Source organism: Cervus elaphus, chromosome 15, assembly GCF_910594005.1.
Source record: "Cervus elaphus chromosome 15, mCerEla1.1, whole genome shotgun sequence".
Taxonomy (NCBI): domain Eukaryota; kingdom Metazoa; phylum Chordata; class Mammalia; order Artiodactyla; family Cervidae; genus Cervus; species Cervus elaphus.
In genome coordinates this window covers 55,906,033-55,920,645 of record NC_057829.1, presented here as the reverse complement: position 1 = coordinate 55,920,645, position 14,613 = coordinate 55,906,033, and the positions used below count along the sequence as shown (strand labels likewise).

At 42.0% G+C, this 14,613-nt stretch overlaps 1 protein-coding gene across 1 annotated transcript; it reads left to right on the top strand.

Moving 5' to 3' along the window:
• Positions 1–4,412: 4,412 nt before the first annotated feature.
• Positions 4,413–14,070, top strand: ANKRD1 (ankyrin repeat domain 1). The gene is made up of 9 exons (XM_043926570.1): positions 4,413–4,751; positions 5,420–5,599; positions 6,496–6,633; positions 6,970–7,077; positions 8,562–8,660; positions 10,181–10,279; positions 10,387–10,485; positions 10,621–10,719; positions 13,228–14,070. Exons 1-9 carry the CDS (start codon positions 4,725–4,727, stop codon positions 13,336–13,338), a joined length of 960 nt encoding a protein of 319 aa, XP_043782505.1. The 5' UTR covers positions 4,413–4,724; the 3' UTR covers positions 13,339–14,070.
• The last annotated feature ends 543 nt before the right edge of the window (positions 14,071–14,613 follow it).

The window sequence follows — 14,613 nt, the reverse complement described above, 5'->3', positions numbered from 1 at the left end:
TATAGTAGGGCCAAATAAATATTGATGGTAAGTTTAATGTGTGTGTGTTTCCCACAGTCTTAGTAAAGGTGAAGTCTTTCATGATCAGAATTCTGACACTGGGATAAAGATGGCTTTACTGCCTCCATCTTCAAGGATATACGTGTATATATTTATGTATGTATTCATTTAAGTCTGTACCCTGGAGTGGTAATCTCAATGCTGGGTGGAAATCAGAATCAACTGGAAAAGTTTTGTTTGTTGGTTGTTTTTCCTTTCAAGACAATATCTGGATATTAAAGTTTATATTCAGATTTCATTCACCTGGGTTGAGACCAGGGCATCAGCATCTTTTAAAAGAATTTCAGATGATTCTAAGATGCACCCAGCCTTGGAACCACCACCCTAGGAAAGGGCACTTGTGATATGCCCTAACTGGGAAATTACACTTGTCATAGTTGGTCAGCATTTGAAAAATGCTAATAAGATGCTCACACTCCAGAGGAGATTACCTAAGCACTTTATCTTTACCCCTAATTAGTATTAGAAGATTATTTGTTATTTAGCATTAAAATGTTCCTAATTATTTGTCATTGAAAGGAGATTTGAGATATGTGGTTTGGCTAGGAAAGACTATAATACTCCTACCAGGTGTTAGCTAAATACTTAGCCTCACCATGTGTCAGGCACTTTGCTATGTATGCCCTGTGGAGTCCTAGACCTATATATTCAGTACTACGAATTGGTCAGATCTAGTCTTGGGTCATACATGGAAGGTTCTGTCATCTGATTAGGCTAGCAAGTTAGCTAAAGTCTACTGCTAGAATGACTTCATTTGCCAGGCACTGTCTTAGAGTGTAAATGGGTAGGGGCCACTTTCAGAGAGTTTACAGAACAGTCGTGTGGCTGTGTATACCTGTTGACTGACACAAATCCATAAGCGGGGCAGAATTTGGCTAGAGACATAATTTACAGCAAGGCACCTGCTGCTGTAAGGTATGGGGAAGAGACCTACAGCCTTAACCCACCTCTACCAAAGGAAACTGCTGATACTTGCAAAAAGGCAGCTTGAAACTGGGTTGCTTACAGCAGTGTGCATGCAATTTTTATTCAGAGCTCTGGATACAGGAGGACCTTGGTCTTGAGTCCATCCTTTGAGAGGAGAGGAAGGCAGATGCCTCAATCCTGCTCAAAATGTTCCCAGTGCGTGTGGCTTTTCAAATACAGGTGATTTCCTCCCTGGTTGGCAGGGGAGGGAAGGAACCTTGAACCTTGTTTGCTTCAATTCTGTGACCTCCCTCTGGTATTTTTGAGTGTGTAACTGAACCTAGGCTTGGCTGGAGGGATACTTGGATTGCTAGCTGGGCCAAGTCAGCCATTTCTCAGAGCCAAGAGAGGCGAGGAGCAGCTGGGACTGGGAAGCCAATTAGGAGGGATGGCAAAATGAGCAGTTACAAGTGCAACAGCAGAACAAGGTGGCTTCCAGTCAGAGTCTGGCGACAGTCCTCAGTCCTTCCTCTTTGTTCAAGGTGGGTGTTGCAACTCACTTTGTGATTTATGTGCTATAAAATACCTTGGATTGTAGCAAATAAGAGAGACCATTTTGGAAAACAGCCTAAATGTCCATAAATAGGAGAATGGTTAAATAAGCAAGGGTATGTCCACACACAGAAATCCATGTGGTGGTTGAAGAGAATAAGACAGACTCATCCGTGCTGGTAGAAGATAATCTTTAAGACACATGATCAAGAGAAACATATCAAGTACCAAATCAGTACTCAGCAAGATTGCAATTAAGCAACCTTCTCTCTGCATTGTTTTAATTTTTAACAACATATTTATAAGTTACTTACATAGTCAAGAAAACAGTAAAAATAAAAAGTCTGTAGAGTAGATAAGTATATAATGTCTAAATTTGGAAAGACAAAATTGTCCTTGGAGCTGAGCTATGGCACATGAACCCTGGTGGTGCCGGGACACGTCTCTCAAACCCTGGGTGACAACAATAAACGCTCTAGACTCCACTTCTCTGCCCCTCACTTTCCTTACCTGTAAATATGATTATAATTCTGGTCTCATTGAAATGCACAAATCCTGAGAGGAAGGAGAAAAGGCTCTTGAGATGACTCTGGCCAATCTCAGGGACCATTTCCCTGCTCATTCTGGCCATAGGTGTTGACACTGGGTTGCTAAATCATTCTAGAACCAATTTGTCTTAATTTGTCTTGATAAGGAAAGGTTATGCCTAGTCTGAGGTTGCGATCAAGTCAAATGTATAAATTTCGAACTTACTCCACTAGGGGAAATTTTATGGAAAGGAAACTCCTTAAAAGCAAGTAACAGAAAATTCTCCTCCAGTTTAGAAGTTTGTTTCTCAGTCTTGATGAATAGGAATGATTTGAAAACACAATTGCATCTGATCTGTTGTTAGGGAGCTAAATGTATCTAGAATTTCTTTTGAAAAGCAAAATCCTCTCATGTTTTACAATGACCAATGGGATCAACACTGGAAGTGGCGAGTGGAGAGGCAGGCAGAGTTTACTCACCTGATGATACCTAGGGAACTGGCCGGCAGGCTCCTTTCTCTAAGTTCTGCCCATCCCATCAAGCCTTCCTCAAGCGTCATCCTCTGCAGTTTTCTTTAGACCTATTGGACTCTCCTGCGTAGAACCAGCCAGGTTTGAGGGGATAATTAAATGACCAGAGGAAGAAATTAAATGACCAGACGCTTGGTGTACCATCCCACCCACTTTCACTTGCTTTTTTTTCTTTTTGAGGTGCCCTGAATACGGAAGGACCTTTTAATAGGTCTTGGTTGGGCCCTGAGAGGGTCTAGGTCTGAACTACCCCAGGAAATGTGCTCTGGCCTCAATGATTCTCTGCTTCTGATGGATGGAATCCAAACTCTTCAACCTAGCATCCACCAACCAGCTGTGTGTCTGCAGCCAGTGACTTGACACATGTGCCTCCATGCCCTCTCTATATAATGAAAGCACTGGCCTTGCTTGAACTTTGAGGGCATTAACAGCTCTGGGATTCAATATCCAAGATGCTTCAACAACCCATGACCCTTCCCTCAAGGAGATCTCCTAGGGCTCCCCTCAGTTTGGGTCAGACCTGGAACAAAGAGACTAAGATAAGAAATGCAGGAAACATTTAATGGCTACTTCTTATTTAAAGAAACCAATGAAAATGGTCATAGCTGTCTCCATCTCAAAGAAAACACTGGGAAATTTCATTTTAGTAAAACCCCTTTTAGGATAGACCATTAGGAGACTAGAACAGATACCCGAGTAATTGGGAGGATCCCTCTTTGTCAGCACAAAGAGGCAGGTGGGGGCTGTCAATGTGTCATTCTGAAAATTTCAGCAAAACCACCCCCAGGCTGATCAGGGGAAAGAAGAGATTGGCGACCATGTGTGCTGAGTGGGTACGTTTGAGGGAGTGATAGACACAGAAGGTCAACATAACATCTAATGAACACACTTCTCCATTCACACTCCCTTTCTCTCACTCTCCCCTCCTTTCTTTTACTGAAAAAAGAAAAAAAAAAAAAACAGAACAGTTTTTAAATGGCTTTGGAGATAGTAATTCTAGTTTCTCCTTGGACCGTGAAGAGACGTAACTATTTTTACATAATTTAACACTTCAGAGATGAGAAACCAGGAACAGAGGTCTTTTTTCACTCCAACCCAAACAAAGCTCTTTGTTCCTCTGGCAACCTATCTCAAACCTTCATCAGAATTACCTGAGTGCTTTGAAAAACAGACTCCTAGGACTCAGCCATAAATTGACACAGAATGCCCTGGAGTGGGGCCCAGGGACCTGCAGTTTTCACCAGCTCCTGCAGGTGTCTTTTCTCCACAGCAACTGAGATCTGTGGCTCAATGACCTGATCAAGGTCATACTGTCACTAACAATTGGCCTCATATAATCTATCTCAGGACGTTTTGAAACTTTTCTGAATAAAAATTGTTCCAGTAAGTATGCTGTTTTAGAGGACAGTAAGCATGTCATGTGCTAATTATGGCCTGTGACACCATAAAACAAAAGTGTATTACTGAATGCTTTCAATTTCTTATAATGATGGTAAGGTGGCATGTCATGGGGCCTTTTTAGCCCTCGACATCACTCCAGAGGATTCCAAACAGATATAGACAAGGGACATTAGGACCTGGGTCCTTTCCTCTCGGGCTGTTTACCCATGGGAATAGGATGTCCTAAAGCAACACTTCCCCCAAGTGACGTGTTGATAAGTCTGGTTATCAGAAAGATATTACTGGCGGTGTGATACGCAGGCCATTTACATTTTCTTGATAGGGTTAGTCATATGAAAGCTGACAAAGAAGGAAAAGGAGCAGCGGTGTGGCGCAATGTCAACAGACAGCTGTCCTCTGGCTCCCCGATAAATAGGATGACTTGCATTGCTGAGCGGTGTGGTCACTGCCAAAGGAATGGCCCTCTCACATTTCTTCCTGATTCACATATTCAGCGGGGTTACTTGTCATCCCCTCCCTCTCCTGCTTCCCAGACACTGAGTCTGAAATGAAAAATTCACCTGCCTCTGAGTTGGCCCCGCGGGTGGGGTGGGGGTGGGGGTGCAGGGGTGTTACTTGGGTTCCCAGGTTGGAAGATTATCTCACCCAGCTCTAGCTATATAAGCTCACTGGAGCAGATGGGCTCCCCAGGGCAACTCAAGGGTTCATTCCTCAGGAGGAAAACAGACTGACAAACTTCGGGTCAACATGATGGTTCTGAAGGTAGAAGAGCTGGTATGTAAAGCACATTATTTTTACGCAGTGAAAAATGGTGCAGCCTTGATTTTTATTTGAAAATTGAAATGCTCTTTTCTTTCAGGCATAACGCACAGGTATTCTGAAAATGTCATATATGGAAAACGGTTGATTTATGTGATGAAATAAGTAAAATTGGAAAAAAAAGGAGCTGGCAGTAATGAATTCTCTATATATTCCCTTTTTATTATCTTCTCCTCTGGTTTTACCACTAAAGTGTGGAATCATGTACAGTAATCAAAATGCCTTAGGGAAGGAGTTCTATTGCAACAATATATATCTGGAAACTATAGGAAGGCAAGGGAACATCAAAAGTACTGAAAATGATAGAATTTTAAAACCGTTGGTGGGGATGCGGGGAAGAGGTTGGGGTTTTCTTAGGAGAAATGTGATTAAGTGGATTAAAAGAAGATTTAAACATATCAACCTAACCTAAACCTTGATTTAACCAACACAAGAGAACAAGCATCTGAAGGTATTCCTGGAACACTGGGGCAGCGCATCACAGCCTGAGCTCTGAGAGTGCATTGCTCTGAAGCCACTGTCAGCAGGGAGGAAGGGCCGGGGGACCTCCTGCAGCATCGTTTATGGAGAAGGACCCCAGGACGGACTCTGCTATTCTGACGCTGCCACCTTCTTCCTTGTAGGTTACAGGGAAGAAGAATGGCAGTGGGGATGCTGGGGAGTTCCTTCCTGAGGACTTCAGAGATGGAGAATATGAAGCTGCTGTCACTTTAGAGAAGCAGGAAGACCTGAAAACACTTCCCACCCACTTTGTGAGCCTGGGGGAGCAACAATGGGAAACTGAGAAACAGCGAGAGGCAGAGGTAAGGGCTTTCTGTGAAATTCACTAGTGGGAGGTTGGGAATGGTGTAGAGGACAAAGGTGCCAGATAGGAAGGAGAAGAGAGAGAAACCAAATAAATGCAACCATTCCAAAGGTATTTCTTTATCAATTTCTAACTTATAAAGAAGCAACTTCTATGGAACAGGCTGTAGAAAATAATTCTTTGGCAAGACTATGACCTCTGGATTCTAAATCAATCACCAAATGGTCTATGACTGTGTTTTGATTGAAAGACTTGGAAAGAGAAAAGAGTCCAGTGAATTTCTGATGTCTTATATTGTCTAATTAATACCAAGGAAGGGAGCCTTTTTTTCTCAATAATGTGGTTTGTGGTTCGTGGATCATTGTTTGACTGTGGCAACTTTCTGTGTTGACAAAATGTGTTGCTGGGTGAGTTTTCATTACTTACTAACCACAGATGTAGTCCCAAGACAGTCTGTTTCATGAGCCCTGCTCAGTGAGCCACCTAAAAGACACTGGCATTGAAATTTTAGAGTTTGAAACTTATTAGTAAAGTTTTTTCAATTAAAAAAATTCATGAGCATGATAAAAAAAAAATTCTACAGAAATCTGGGGTCTGTTTATGGAAATAATTACAAAATCATCACTTAGAGACTAGATTCTATCTTCAACAAGAAGCTGGTGCTGCAAGCAAAGGAAGTAAAGATAAAGGCAATTAGCTGAAAAATTTGACCCCTAAATACTTGAATAAGAAATCACTAAATCCAAGTCAAAGATTTATTATAAATATTTTTTTAAATCTTTTTGCTCAAACTGCTCACATACTGAGCTCAGACCTTGCAGATTTTGTTTTGACACAACCAGAATGCTTGTCAGTAGAACTCACGATATTTTGAAACACGGATTTCTTTTTTAGCTCAAGAAGAAAAAACTAGAACAAAGATCAAAACTGGAAAATTTAGAAGATCTTGAAATAATCATTCAACTGAAGAAAAGGAAAAAATACAGGAAAACAAAAGTTCCAGTTGTGAAGGAACCTGAACCTGAAATCGTGGTAAGCGCTGCTTGGTTATGTTGTGGGGGTGGGAGTTAGTCACTCAGTCATGTCCAACTCTGCGACCCCATGGACTGTAGCCCATCAGTCTCCTTTGTCCATGGAATTCTCTGGGCAAGAATACTGGAGTGGGTTGCCATTTCCTTCTTCAGGGGAATCTTCCTAACCCAGAGATTGAACCTGGGTCTCTTGTATTGCAGGCAGATTCTTTATTGTTTGAGCCACCAGGGAAACCCTCGGCCTTAGGCTACAAGGAAATAACTATCTGTGGAGGGTTTGACTGAATGTTGGAAAGCCCATAGTAACTCTCACACTTTTTTTTTTTTTTGACTTTAGACAGAACCTGTGGATGTGCCTAGGTTTCTCAAAGCTGCCCTGGAGAATAAACTGCCAGTAGTAGAAAAATTCTTGTCAGACAAGAACAATCCAGATGTCTGTGATGAGGTAAGGCTTATACAAAGCACTGCAAAATCCAGCTTGTTAATTTTGTGTTTCTTATGCTTTACTGCAGCCTTGCTAGTCTGGTGCCAGAAATCAATCCACCTGAAACTGTCTCCCCAGCTGTTGCCACATATGCCAGTAGCATAACAGGGGAGTGCAGTGGGCCAGAAAAAGAAAATGCTGGATCAGTGCTATGGATTGCATTATTTTTTTGCACTCTCATATTCTTCCCACTGCTTTTTTCAGTTTGTCTTTAATTTTGAGATCTTTGGGATAGACTTTTAGTATGGCAGCACCAACCACTCATGACTGGAGAAATGTATTATTAGCATTAGCTTTGACTGGACCCAAATATATCAGCTCTACATAGGGAATCTCTAGTCCGGATTTCAGGCATCAGTTCTATCAGTACTTGCTTATTTGATTCCTAGCAGCCAATCTGCATTTTCTGGACCTCAGTTTCCTTATCTGAAAAGAGAGGGCACTGGAATGAAATAATGCCTAATAGTGTTCCAGCACAAAGAGCCTATTAATCCATTTTCGTGTGAGCTCAGTAGTCTCTGACTCTGCGACTGCACAGACTGTAGTCCGCCAGGCTCCTCTGTTCATGGGATTTTTCAGGCAAAATACTGTAGTGGGTTGCCATTTTCTTCTCCAGGGGACCTTCCTGATGCAGAGATGGTATCTGCTGCCTCCTGTATTTCCTGCATTGGCAGGCAAATTCTTTACCACTGAGCCACCTGAAGTGAAAGTGTTAGTCACTCAGTTGTGTCTGACTCTTTGCGACCCCATGGACTGTAGCCCGCCAGGTTCATCTGTCCATGGGATTTTCCAGACAAGAATACTGGAGTGGGTAGTCATTTCCTTCTCCAGCGGATCTTCCTGGCCCAGAGATCAAGCTTGGGTCTCTTGCCTTGCAGGTGGATTCTTTACCCTCTGAGCCACCAAGGAAGCCACCTGGGAAACCCATTAATCCATTATTGGAAGCCAATTTATCAGACATCACTAATCCTTTTTTGACTCCTTTCCCCTATGAACTGAAATGGGGAATCATTTCTGAAGCTGAAAGAAAAATGTCTCCCGTTATCTGAAAAATGAATACTTGCTGATATTCAACCTAACAGCAGTCCCAAAGGAAGGAAATGGCCTGAACTGCATGGCAAATACTACAGAAATCATGAGGGTACAAAACACAAGAAAGGGAAGTGTCAGCACTTAGGTAGTTTTGAATCTAAGTCCACATGCCTCGATGAAGACCTCTAATCACTTAGAAACGTGTATTGCAGGAGATGCAAATCCCAGTTGCAGAATAATTGTTCTAGTTGATAATTTTAGTAAATTTGACATTTCTAACTCATAAAGAAGAACTCAAGTTTCTATCAGCTAGGTCATCAGAATCCCCAGCTTCCTATTTCTTAGAAAGGATTTATACTCATTTTTATATGCATTGCTTTCTTTCACTCTTTTTAAAATCTCTATTCTGACAGTATAAACGGACAGCTCTTCACAGAGCATGCTTGGAAGGACATTTGGCAATTGTGGAGAAGTTAATAGAAGCTGGAGCACAGATTGAATTCCGTGATATGGTAAATATATCTCTTTGTTTGGAAATGAGCCAAAGTAAGTAGACTATGTGAAGTTTGAGAAAACCTACTATGAAAAATGGGGCCAATTGTATTGAAAATTGATCTGAGAGAACTAGACAGAAGCTTATTTCTCCATACAAAGGGAAGTTGGGAGATGGGACTAGGTCATGTGGAAAGTATCTTCCATACATACTGAAAAGGAGTATTTCTGGGAAAAGAAGGAAGTGAGAGCTGTTGGACAGAATTCAATATCCTCATCAAAGACTTGGGTCGTTATCAAGTCAGTAGCCTTACTGAGAAGTAATACAGTCAAAACTTGCTTTTCAGCATCCCCATCCTTCCATCATACATGGCCACCTGCTCCTGACCCTTGGCTGCCAGCAACATCTCAGAATTCTCTAGCTGCACACCTTATTTGATAGATGGTGATTGCCGCCAGTGAGATTTGGGGCTAGACTGCACACAAAATGAATTGCATCTATAGGGAGGTAGCTGCTATTCAGATCTCAGTAATTCAACCACTGTGATTTCTATGCAGACCCATATATAGCATACTCTTTGAAATGAAGATTGAGCTGGGGGGAAAAATGCTTTATTTATTTAAAGACAGCTCAATTTGACGTTTCAAGTAGAGTGGAAAAGGGACTGGAAAAGTCCAAAGGATTTGGCTAAAACTGAATCCAGAAGTTACACACACAGAAAAACAAGTAAAGAAACAAAATATAAAGTTTGCGTGGAAAGACACAAAAATTCACGAGCATGATATTTGGAGGGCCAGGGATACACCAAACTTTCCAGCATGATTAAGTGCAGTGACCACAAACAATGACGGTGTGGGGAGAGGACAGTGTGCTAGAACAGATGACAGCAGAAAACCAAGAAGCGATGAGGAAAAGACGACTGGGACACAGGCAGAGGTGTCAGATCCAGACGAATGTCTTTTGGAAGGGACTACTTCTTTTCTGCCAGAATTTTAAAATCCATACATTTGTCTAGAACTCTTGAGTTTATTTGGCAAAGGTGGTTAAACGTTCCAGGCACACTGTGGGCTGGAATAACTCTTCTGCCACTTACTAGCTGTGTTTCCTTGGGTAAAAAAATTGAATAGTTTGGAGCCTCCTTTTTCTTATTTGCAAAATGAGCACAGGAACGCCCACTTCACAATGTTGCTGGGAGCACCAGTGCGTCTGAAGTATGTGGGCACCACGAAATTCTCAGTACATTTTAGTTCTTATCCTCTCTAAAAAAGATTAGGTTTATTAAGAACCTCCTGATGATGCAAACATGCACACAGATACATACACAGGAGAGCATACACTCACGTTCGCACACTTTTGGCCAAAACATTTGGCAAGAGACTTGAACTACAATAGTTAGAACTGGCAACCTAAACCAGGACAGCTGTGCCATCACAGATGCCCTAGCAAACCTGGTATTCCTAGGTCTTAGAAACCAAGAACTAAATCCTCTGACCAGGTTCTTCTTCCACTGAGTCATGTCCTCTTACCTTCCCTGTATAGCTTGAATCCACAGCCATCCACTGGGCAAGCCGCGGAGGAAGCCTGGATGTCTTAAAACTGTTGCTGAACAAAGGCGCCAAAATCAGTGCGCGGGATAAGGTATTTCTCCTACCCCCGTCCCCCTCCTCCCCTTCACACATGCGCTGGGGTCTGGGACACCCTCTGTCCTCATGCCCAGGGACCCAACGGGCTCTTCCATTTCATAGTTGCTCAGCACCGCGCTGCATGTCGCGGTGAGGACTGGCCACTACGAGTGCGCAGAGCATCTCATCGCCTGCGAGGCAGACCTCAACGCCAAAGACCGGGTGAGTAGGCCGGCAGAGTTTGGCCTCCTAAAAGCTTCACTCATTTATTTGGGATCACTACCCCTGCTGGGCACCCTTTCGGGACCCACTTCCTGGCCTCAGGCCCTCCTTTAGCCTGTTCACTCTGTTCTCTAGGAAGGAGATACCCCCTTGCATGACGCAGTGAGGCTGAATCGGTACAAGATGATCCGACTCCTGATTACGTATGGCGCCGACCTCAACGTCAAGAACTGTGTAAGTACTCAGGCAAGGGGCCTTGTTTGCCGGCTTTCTAATGAACAGAAGTATGGCTCACATACTTGAAAATAGCCTTACAAGCAGCATTTCGGGGGTCTTTTGATGATTTAAATGCCCTGTTCCTTCCCATAAGGATATTGCTGACCTTGGCAAGGACTCAGGTCACCTGATCACAAGATGCGGAAGCCACAGTGCCTCCTATGCCCTCAATGCCTAACACAGTATTTAGGAATTCTTTCAGAATTTGGTATTGAAAATAAAAGATGATCAAACCACCCACCTTCACAGACACAAGCAGTGTCTGCTTTGGCCATCCCTGGTTGAGCTAGGCTGGAATAGTCATGAATAAAGACACCCACCATTCTTGAAGCTCTTGAAAATTCCACAGTGGTCAGTGCAGCCAAAGGTCGAGGAACTCAAATGATTCAACACTGAATCTGAGTAACTGTGAATAGTCCTTCCCCTCTTACAACAGCATGAATGCTACCACTTTCCTACAGAGGTAGCCATGCGTTTGCCTTTATTTTTGAGCTAATTTCTATTCATTCTCCTCTTTGGTTTAGCTGCACATCCCTCAAAATAGTTTCTTATATTTAGGCCCAGAAAATGCTTGTATAAATCCCTTTTACAAGTACATGTTAATTTAGCTTCATCTGTAAGCCAGGGAATGTAACCAGATTTTCCTCATGGTCCCAATTCCTAGTCAAGCATCATCTAATATAAGCTTTAAAAATACCACTGGGAGGAATGAGTGTAAAGTACTGAAGAAGTAATTTGAAAGAGGCTTTTGGAGAATCACTTTACAAAGAAAGGGAAAAAAAAAAAACAAACCCAGTCATCTTTTACTGTGAATCATTTCCTCCTCTTACTGTGTTACTATAAGACTGAGAGGAATACTTCATCATTCCAAAAAAAAAAAAAAAAAAACTGTCCTGGTGATAGGAACAAAATAAATGCAATAAATAGAGACTGCTTGAGTTGGGAAAGTGTTAACAGTAGGGTCCCCTCATCCTTGATATAGGATTGATCTTATCAAATAATTTAAACCATCAGAAAGAGTAGATTCAACAAAACCCCCAAAGCTGCAGAAATATAATTTTTTTTTTCAGGCAGAGGTGAAAAGCATATAGATTTGGGGAGACTGTGTAAGTAGCCAGGGAATCACGAGATAAATTTCAATACAAAGGAGTTTAAAGAATTCATGGAAAAATAGCCCTAAATATATAAATAGGCCTCAGAGCTCTGCATTTTCAGTAAGACCCCAGCATAAAGGTTCTAGAACTATGAATGTCGTTGACCCAATGGATGGATATTTCCAAAAAAGACTACTAAATTACTGGACACCATCTTGAAGGGAATTGCAAACAATACACTACTGTATCATTATTGTGTCATTGTCCCAAACTCTGTCTTCACCTCTGCTGATAAGTGTTCCTCACGGCACATGCTACAGGGTGAGAAGGTCCAAAATTAAGGTTGCAGGGACACCAACTCAAATCCACCCAGGGCCCAGGCAGATCACATAAATGACTTTATGGTGGCTGCAGGCTCTGTGCACAGAAGGTAGCGGTCCTTCCCTAATCCAGTCCCTTCTTGCTCCATGAAACCATGGATATCGTGCTGCCAAGCCTTCCAGTTTTTTTCAGAGAGATCACAGATTCAATTGGGAAATCTCTTAATTTCCAACCGTTGCCAATTAATTCCAATTTTTAAAAAATCTAAGCTCTGTTTGGGCCAAAACAGGTCTCTAGACTAATTTGCATCTCAAAGCTGCCAGTTTGCAATCTCTAGGATAAAGAGAGACTTCTGAATAGATAGAGATGGAAAATTTTAGGACTTCTTAAATTGAAAGGCAAGAATTGAGATGTGACATAATTTTAACTTTTGTAAATATCTTGAGACATAAAGTAAAAAAATTTTGGTCTCAAAAATCATTGATATCATCTCTAAGAAAAATAAATTTCCTGGGAGAGCCCATTGTAACTTCTGAGCAACTGTGAAAAATCTACTCCCTGGAGCGGTACCTGTGTAATTAAGCCAAGGTGTTGCAGCAGCTCATATCCCACCAGTTTTTATCAGTCAGGAATCATTTTCCAAACTGATAGGAACTGGTTTTTGACCATGTGGATACTGCTACCTCTCCATGCCCATTCTGCAGTACACTGTAGAAGTACAGAGACATCTTTTGAATTTCAGAATAATTTGGCTTAGGCTTGCTATTTAGTGTCAAGGGACTAGGAATTTTTTTACCAACACCTGGGATAGTCCCACAGGGGGGCAAAAAAAACAAACACTGTTGATCTGCTAATTTGAAATGCCAAAAGCATTCCTGTGAGAAACAGTAAAGGACTGGTTTGAATATAAACTGTAAATCATAGTGGGAAACATAAAACACCTCAGTAACATACACCTATCCATTATCTCATTAAATACACACACACAGAGGAGATGAACTTATAGATGTCTTCAACCTGGAAGTCAAATTCCCTCCTCTGTTTTGATTAGGCTGGGAAGACTCCGATGGATCTGGTGCTACACTGGCAGAATGGAACCAAAGCAATATTTGACAGCCTCAAAGAGAACTCCTACAAAGCCTCTCGCATAGCAACATTCTGAGAAAAGTGATGACGAACGATTCCATTGGCTGCTCTTTACCAGCACATGGAAGGCGTTGCCCCAAAGAGCGACTCATACAGAAATCCAGCTTCTGTTTATCAAACTGTTGTAAAGCGGCACCTAATGAGGTTTGGAGCACAGGGACGTAGGCATTGACATTTTCCTTAGTGAAACTCACTCTATTTATTTGTATTTATTCCAGTTAACTTATTTATTTATTTACTGCGATACCACCGATACTCAGATCCTTTGTGATCATTCATTTGGTGAATAAGCTTAGTTTGTATGTGACACGTCAGAGCCTCCCCATAGGTAGTTCTTAAACCATATTAACCAGCAATGCCTATGATGTATCACCTCGCTCAGGTGAGATGTTTCAAGGTGATTTTGAAAGACAAAGGGGATTACTGCAGCCCTCTTTTCTCCTGCATTTTTAATACTGAAGTTTGAGGCCATGGAAAGCCTGTAGGAGCAGAAGGGGAAACAAGATGAAAGTGATTCTGTGAAGACAGTAAAGCTGGCCATTTGACGCCTGGGCCTGGTATTTCTTACCAAGTATGTACCAAGGTGAAGAGAATGTCTTGAGTGTAAGTGGAAGGAACATGGGCTACTGGGCCTTGCAGAACAAAATGTGCTCAAAAAAGTGAAACTAACTGCAAATTGTAAATGTGTAAATGTATATTATGTTGTATGTATATTTTATATTCATAATAAAAGCAGATTCTAAACCTCTTTCCTTGTTTAAATCTGGTGGAAAGGCCATTTAGATGGGGTTTTGTCTTCCAAGCTTTTCAGGTTATGAATGTTCTGTAGAGCTGCACTTCGCAGTATTGCATGTGTACACAGATCACCTGAGAATCTTGCTAAAATGCAGATTCTGATTCCTCCAGTGTGGGTGGGGACTGAGATCTGCATTACTGACAAGCCCCTGGGCAATGCAAAGGTGGTGGTATACCAGTCTTCAATGAGCAGCATGGCTATGAAAACCATGAAGATACACAAGGAGTTCAAGCTCTTTGGCTCCAGTGATGGGGAGAAAGGGACCTCTGGTGGGCAAAATGTTTACTACAAGTTAATGATTCCTTAAAACGTTCCCACTGGGGTTTAACTAATCTTGAGGTTTAACAATTATTGTGGACACCAGCTACTAGTGTCAAAGCTGCCCAAGAAAAAAATGCACCTGGCCAATGATTGTTGACCTCCAAAGAGAGCGATTTTATCACATGCTAGGTCAGGTGCTATGACCTGTGATGAGCAAACCAGATTGTCCCTGCC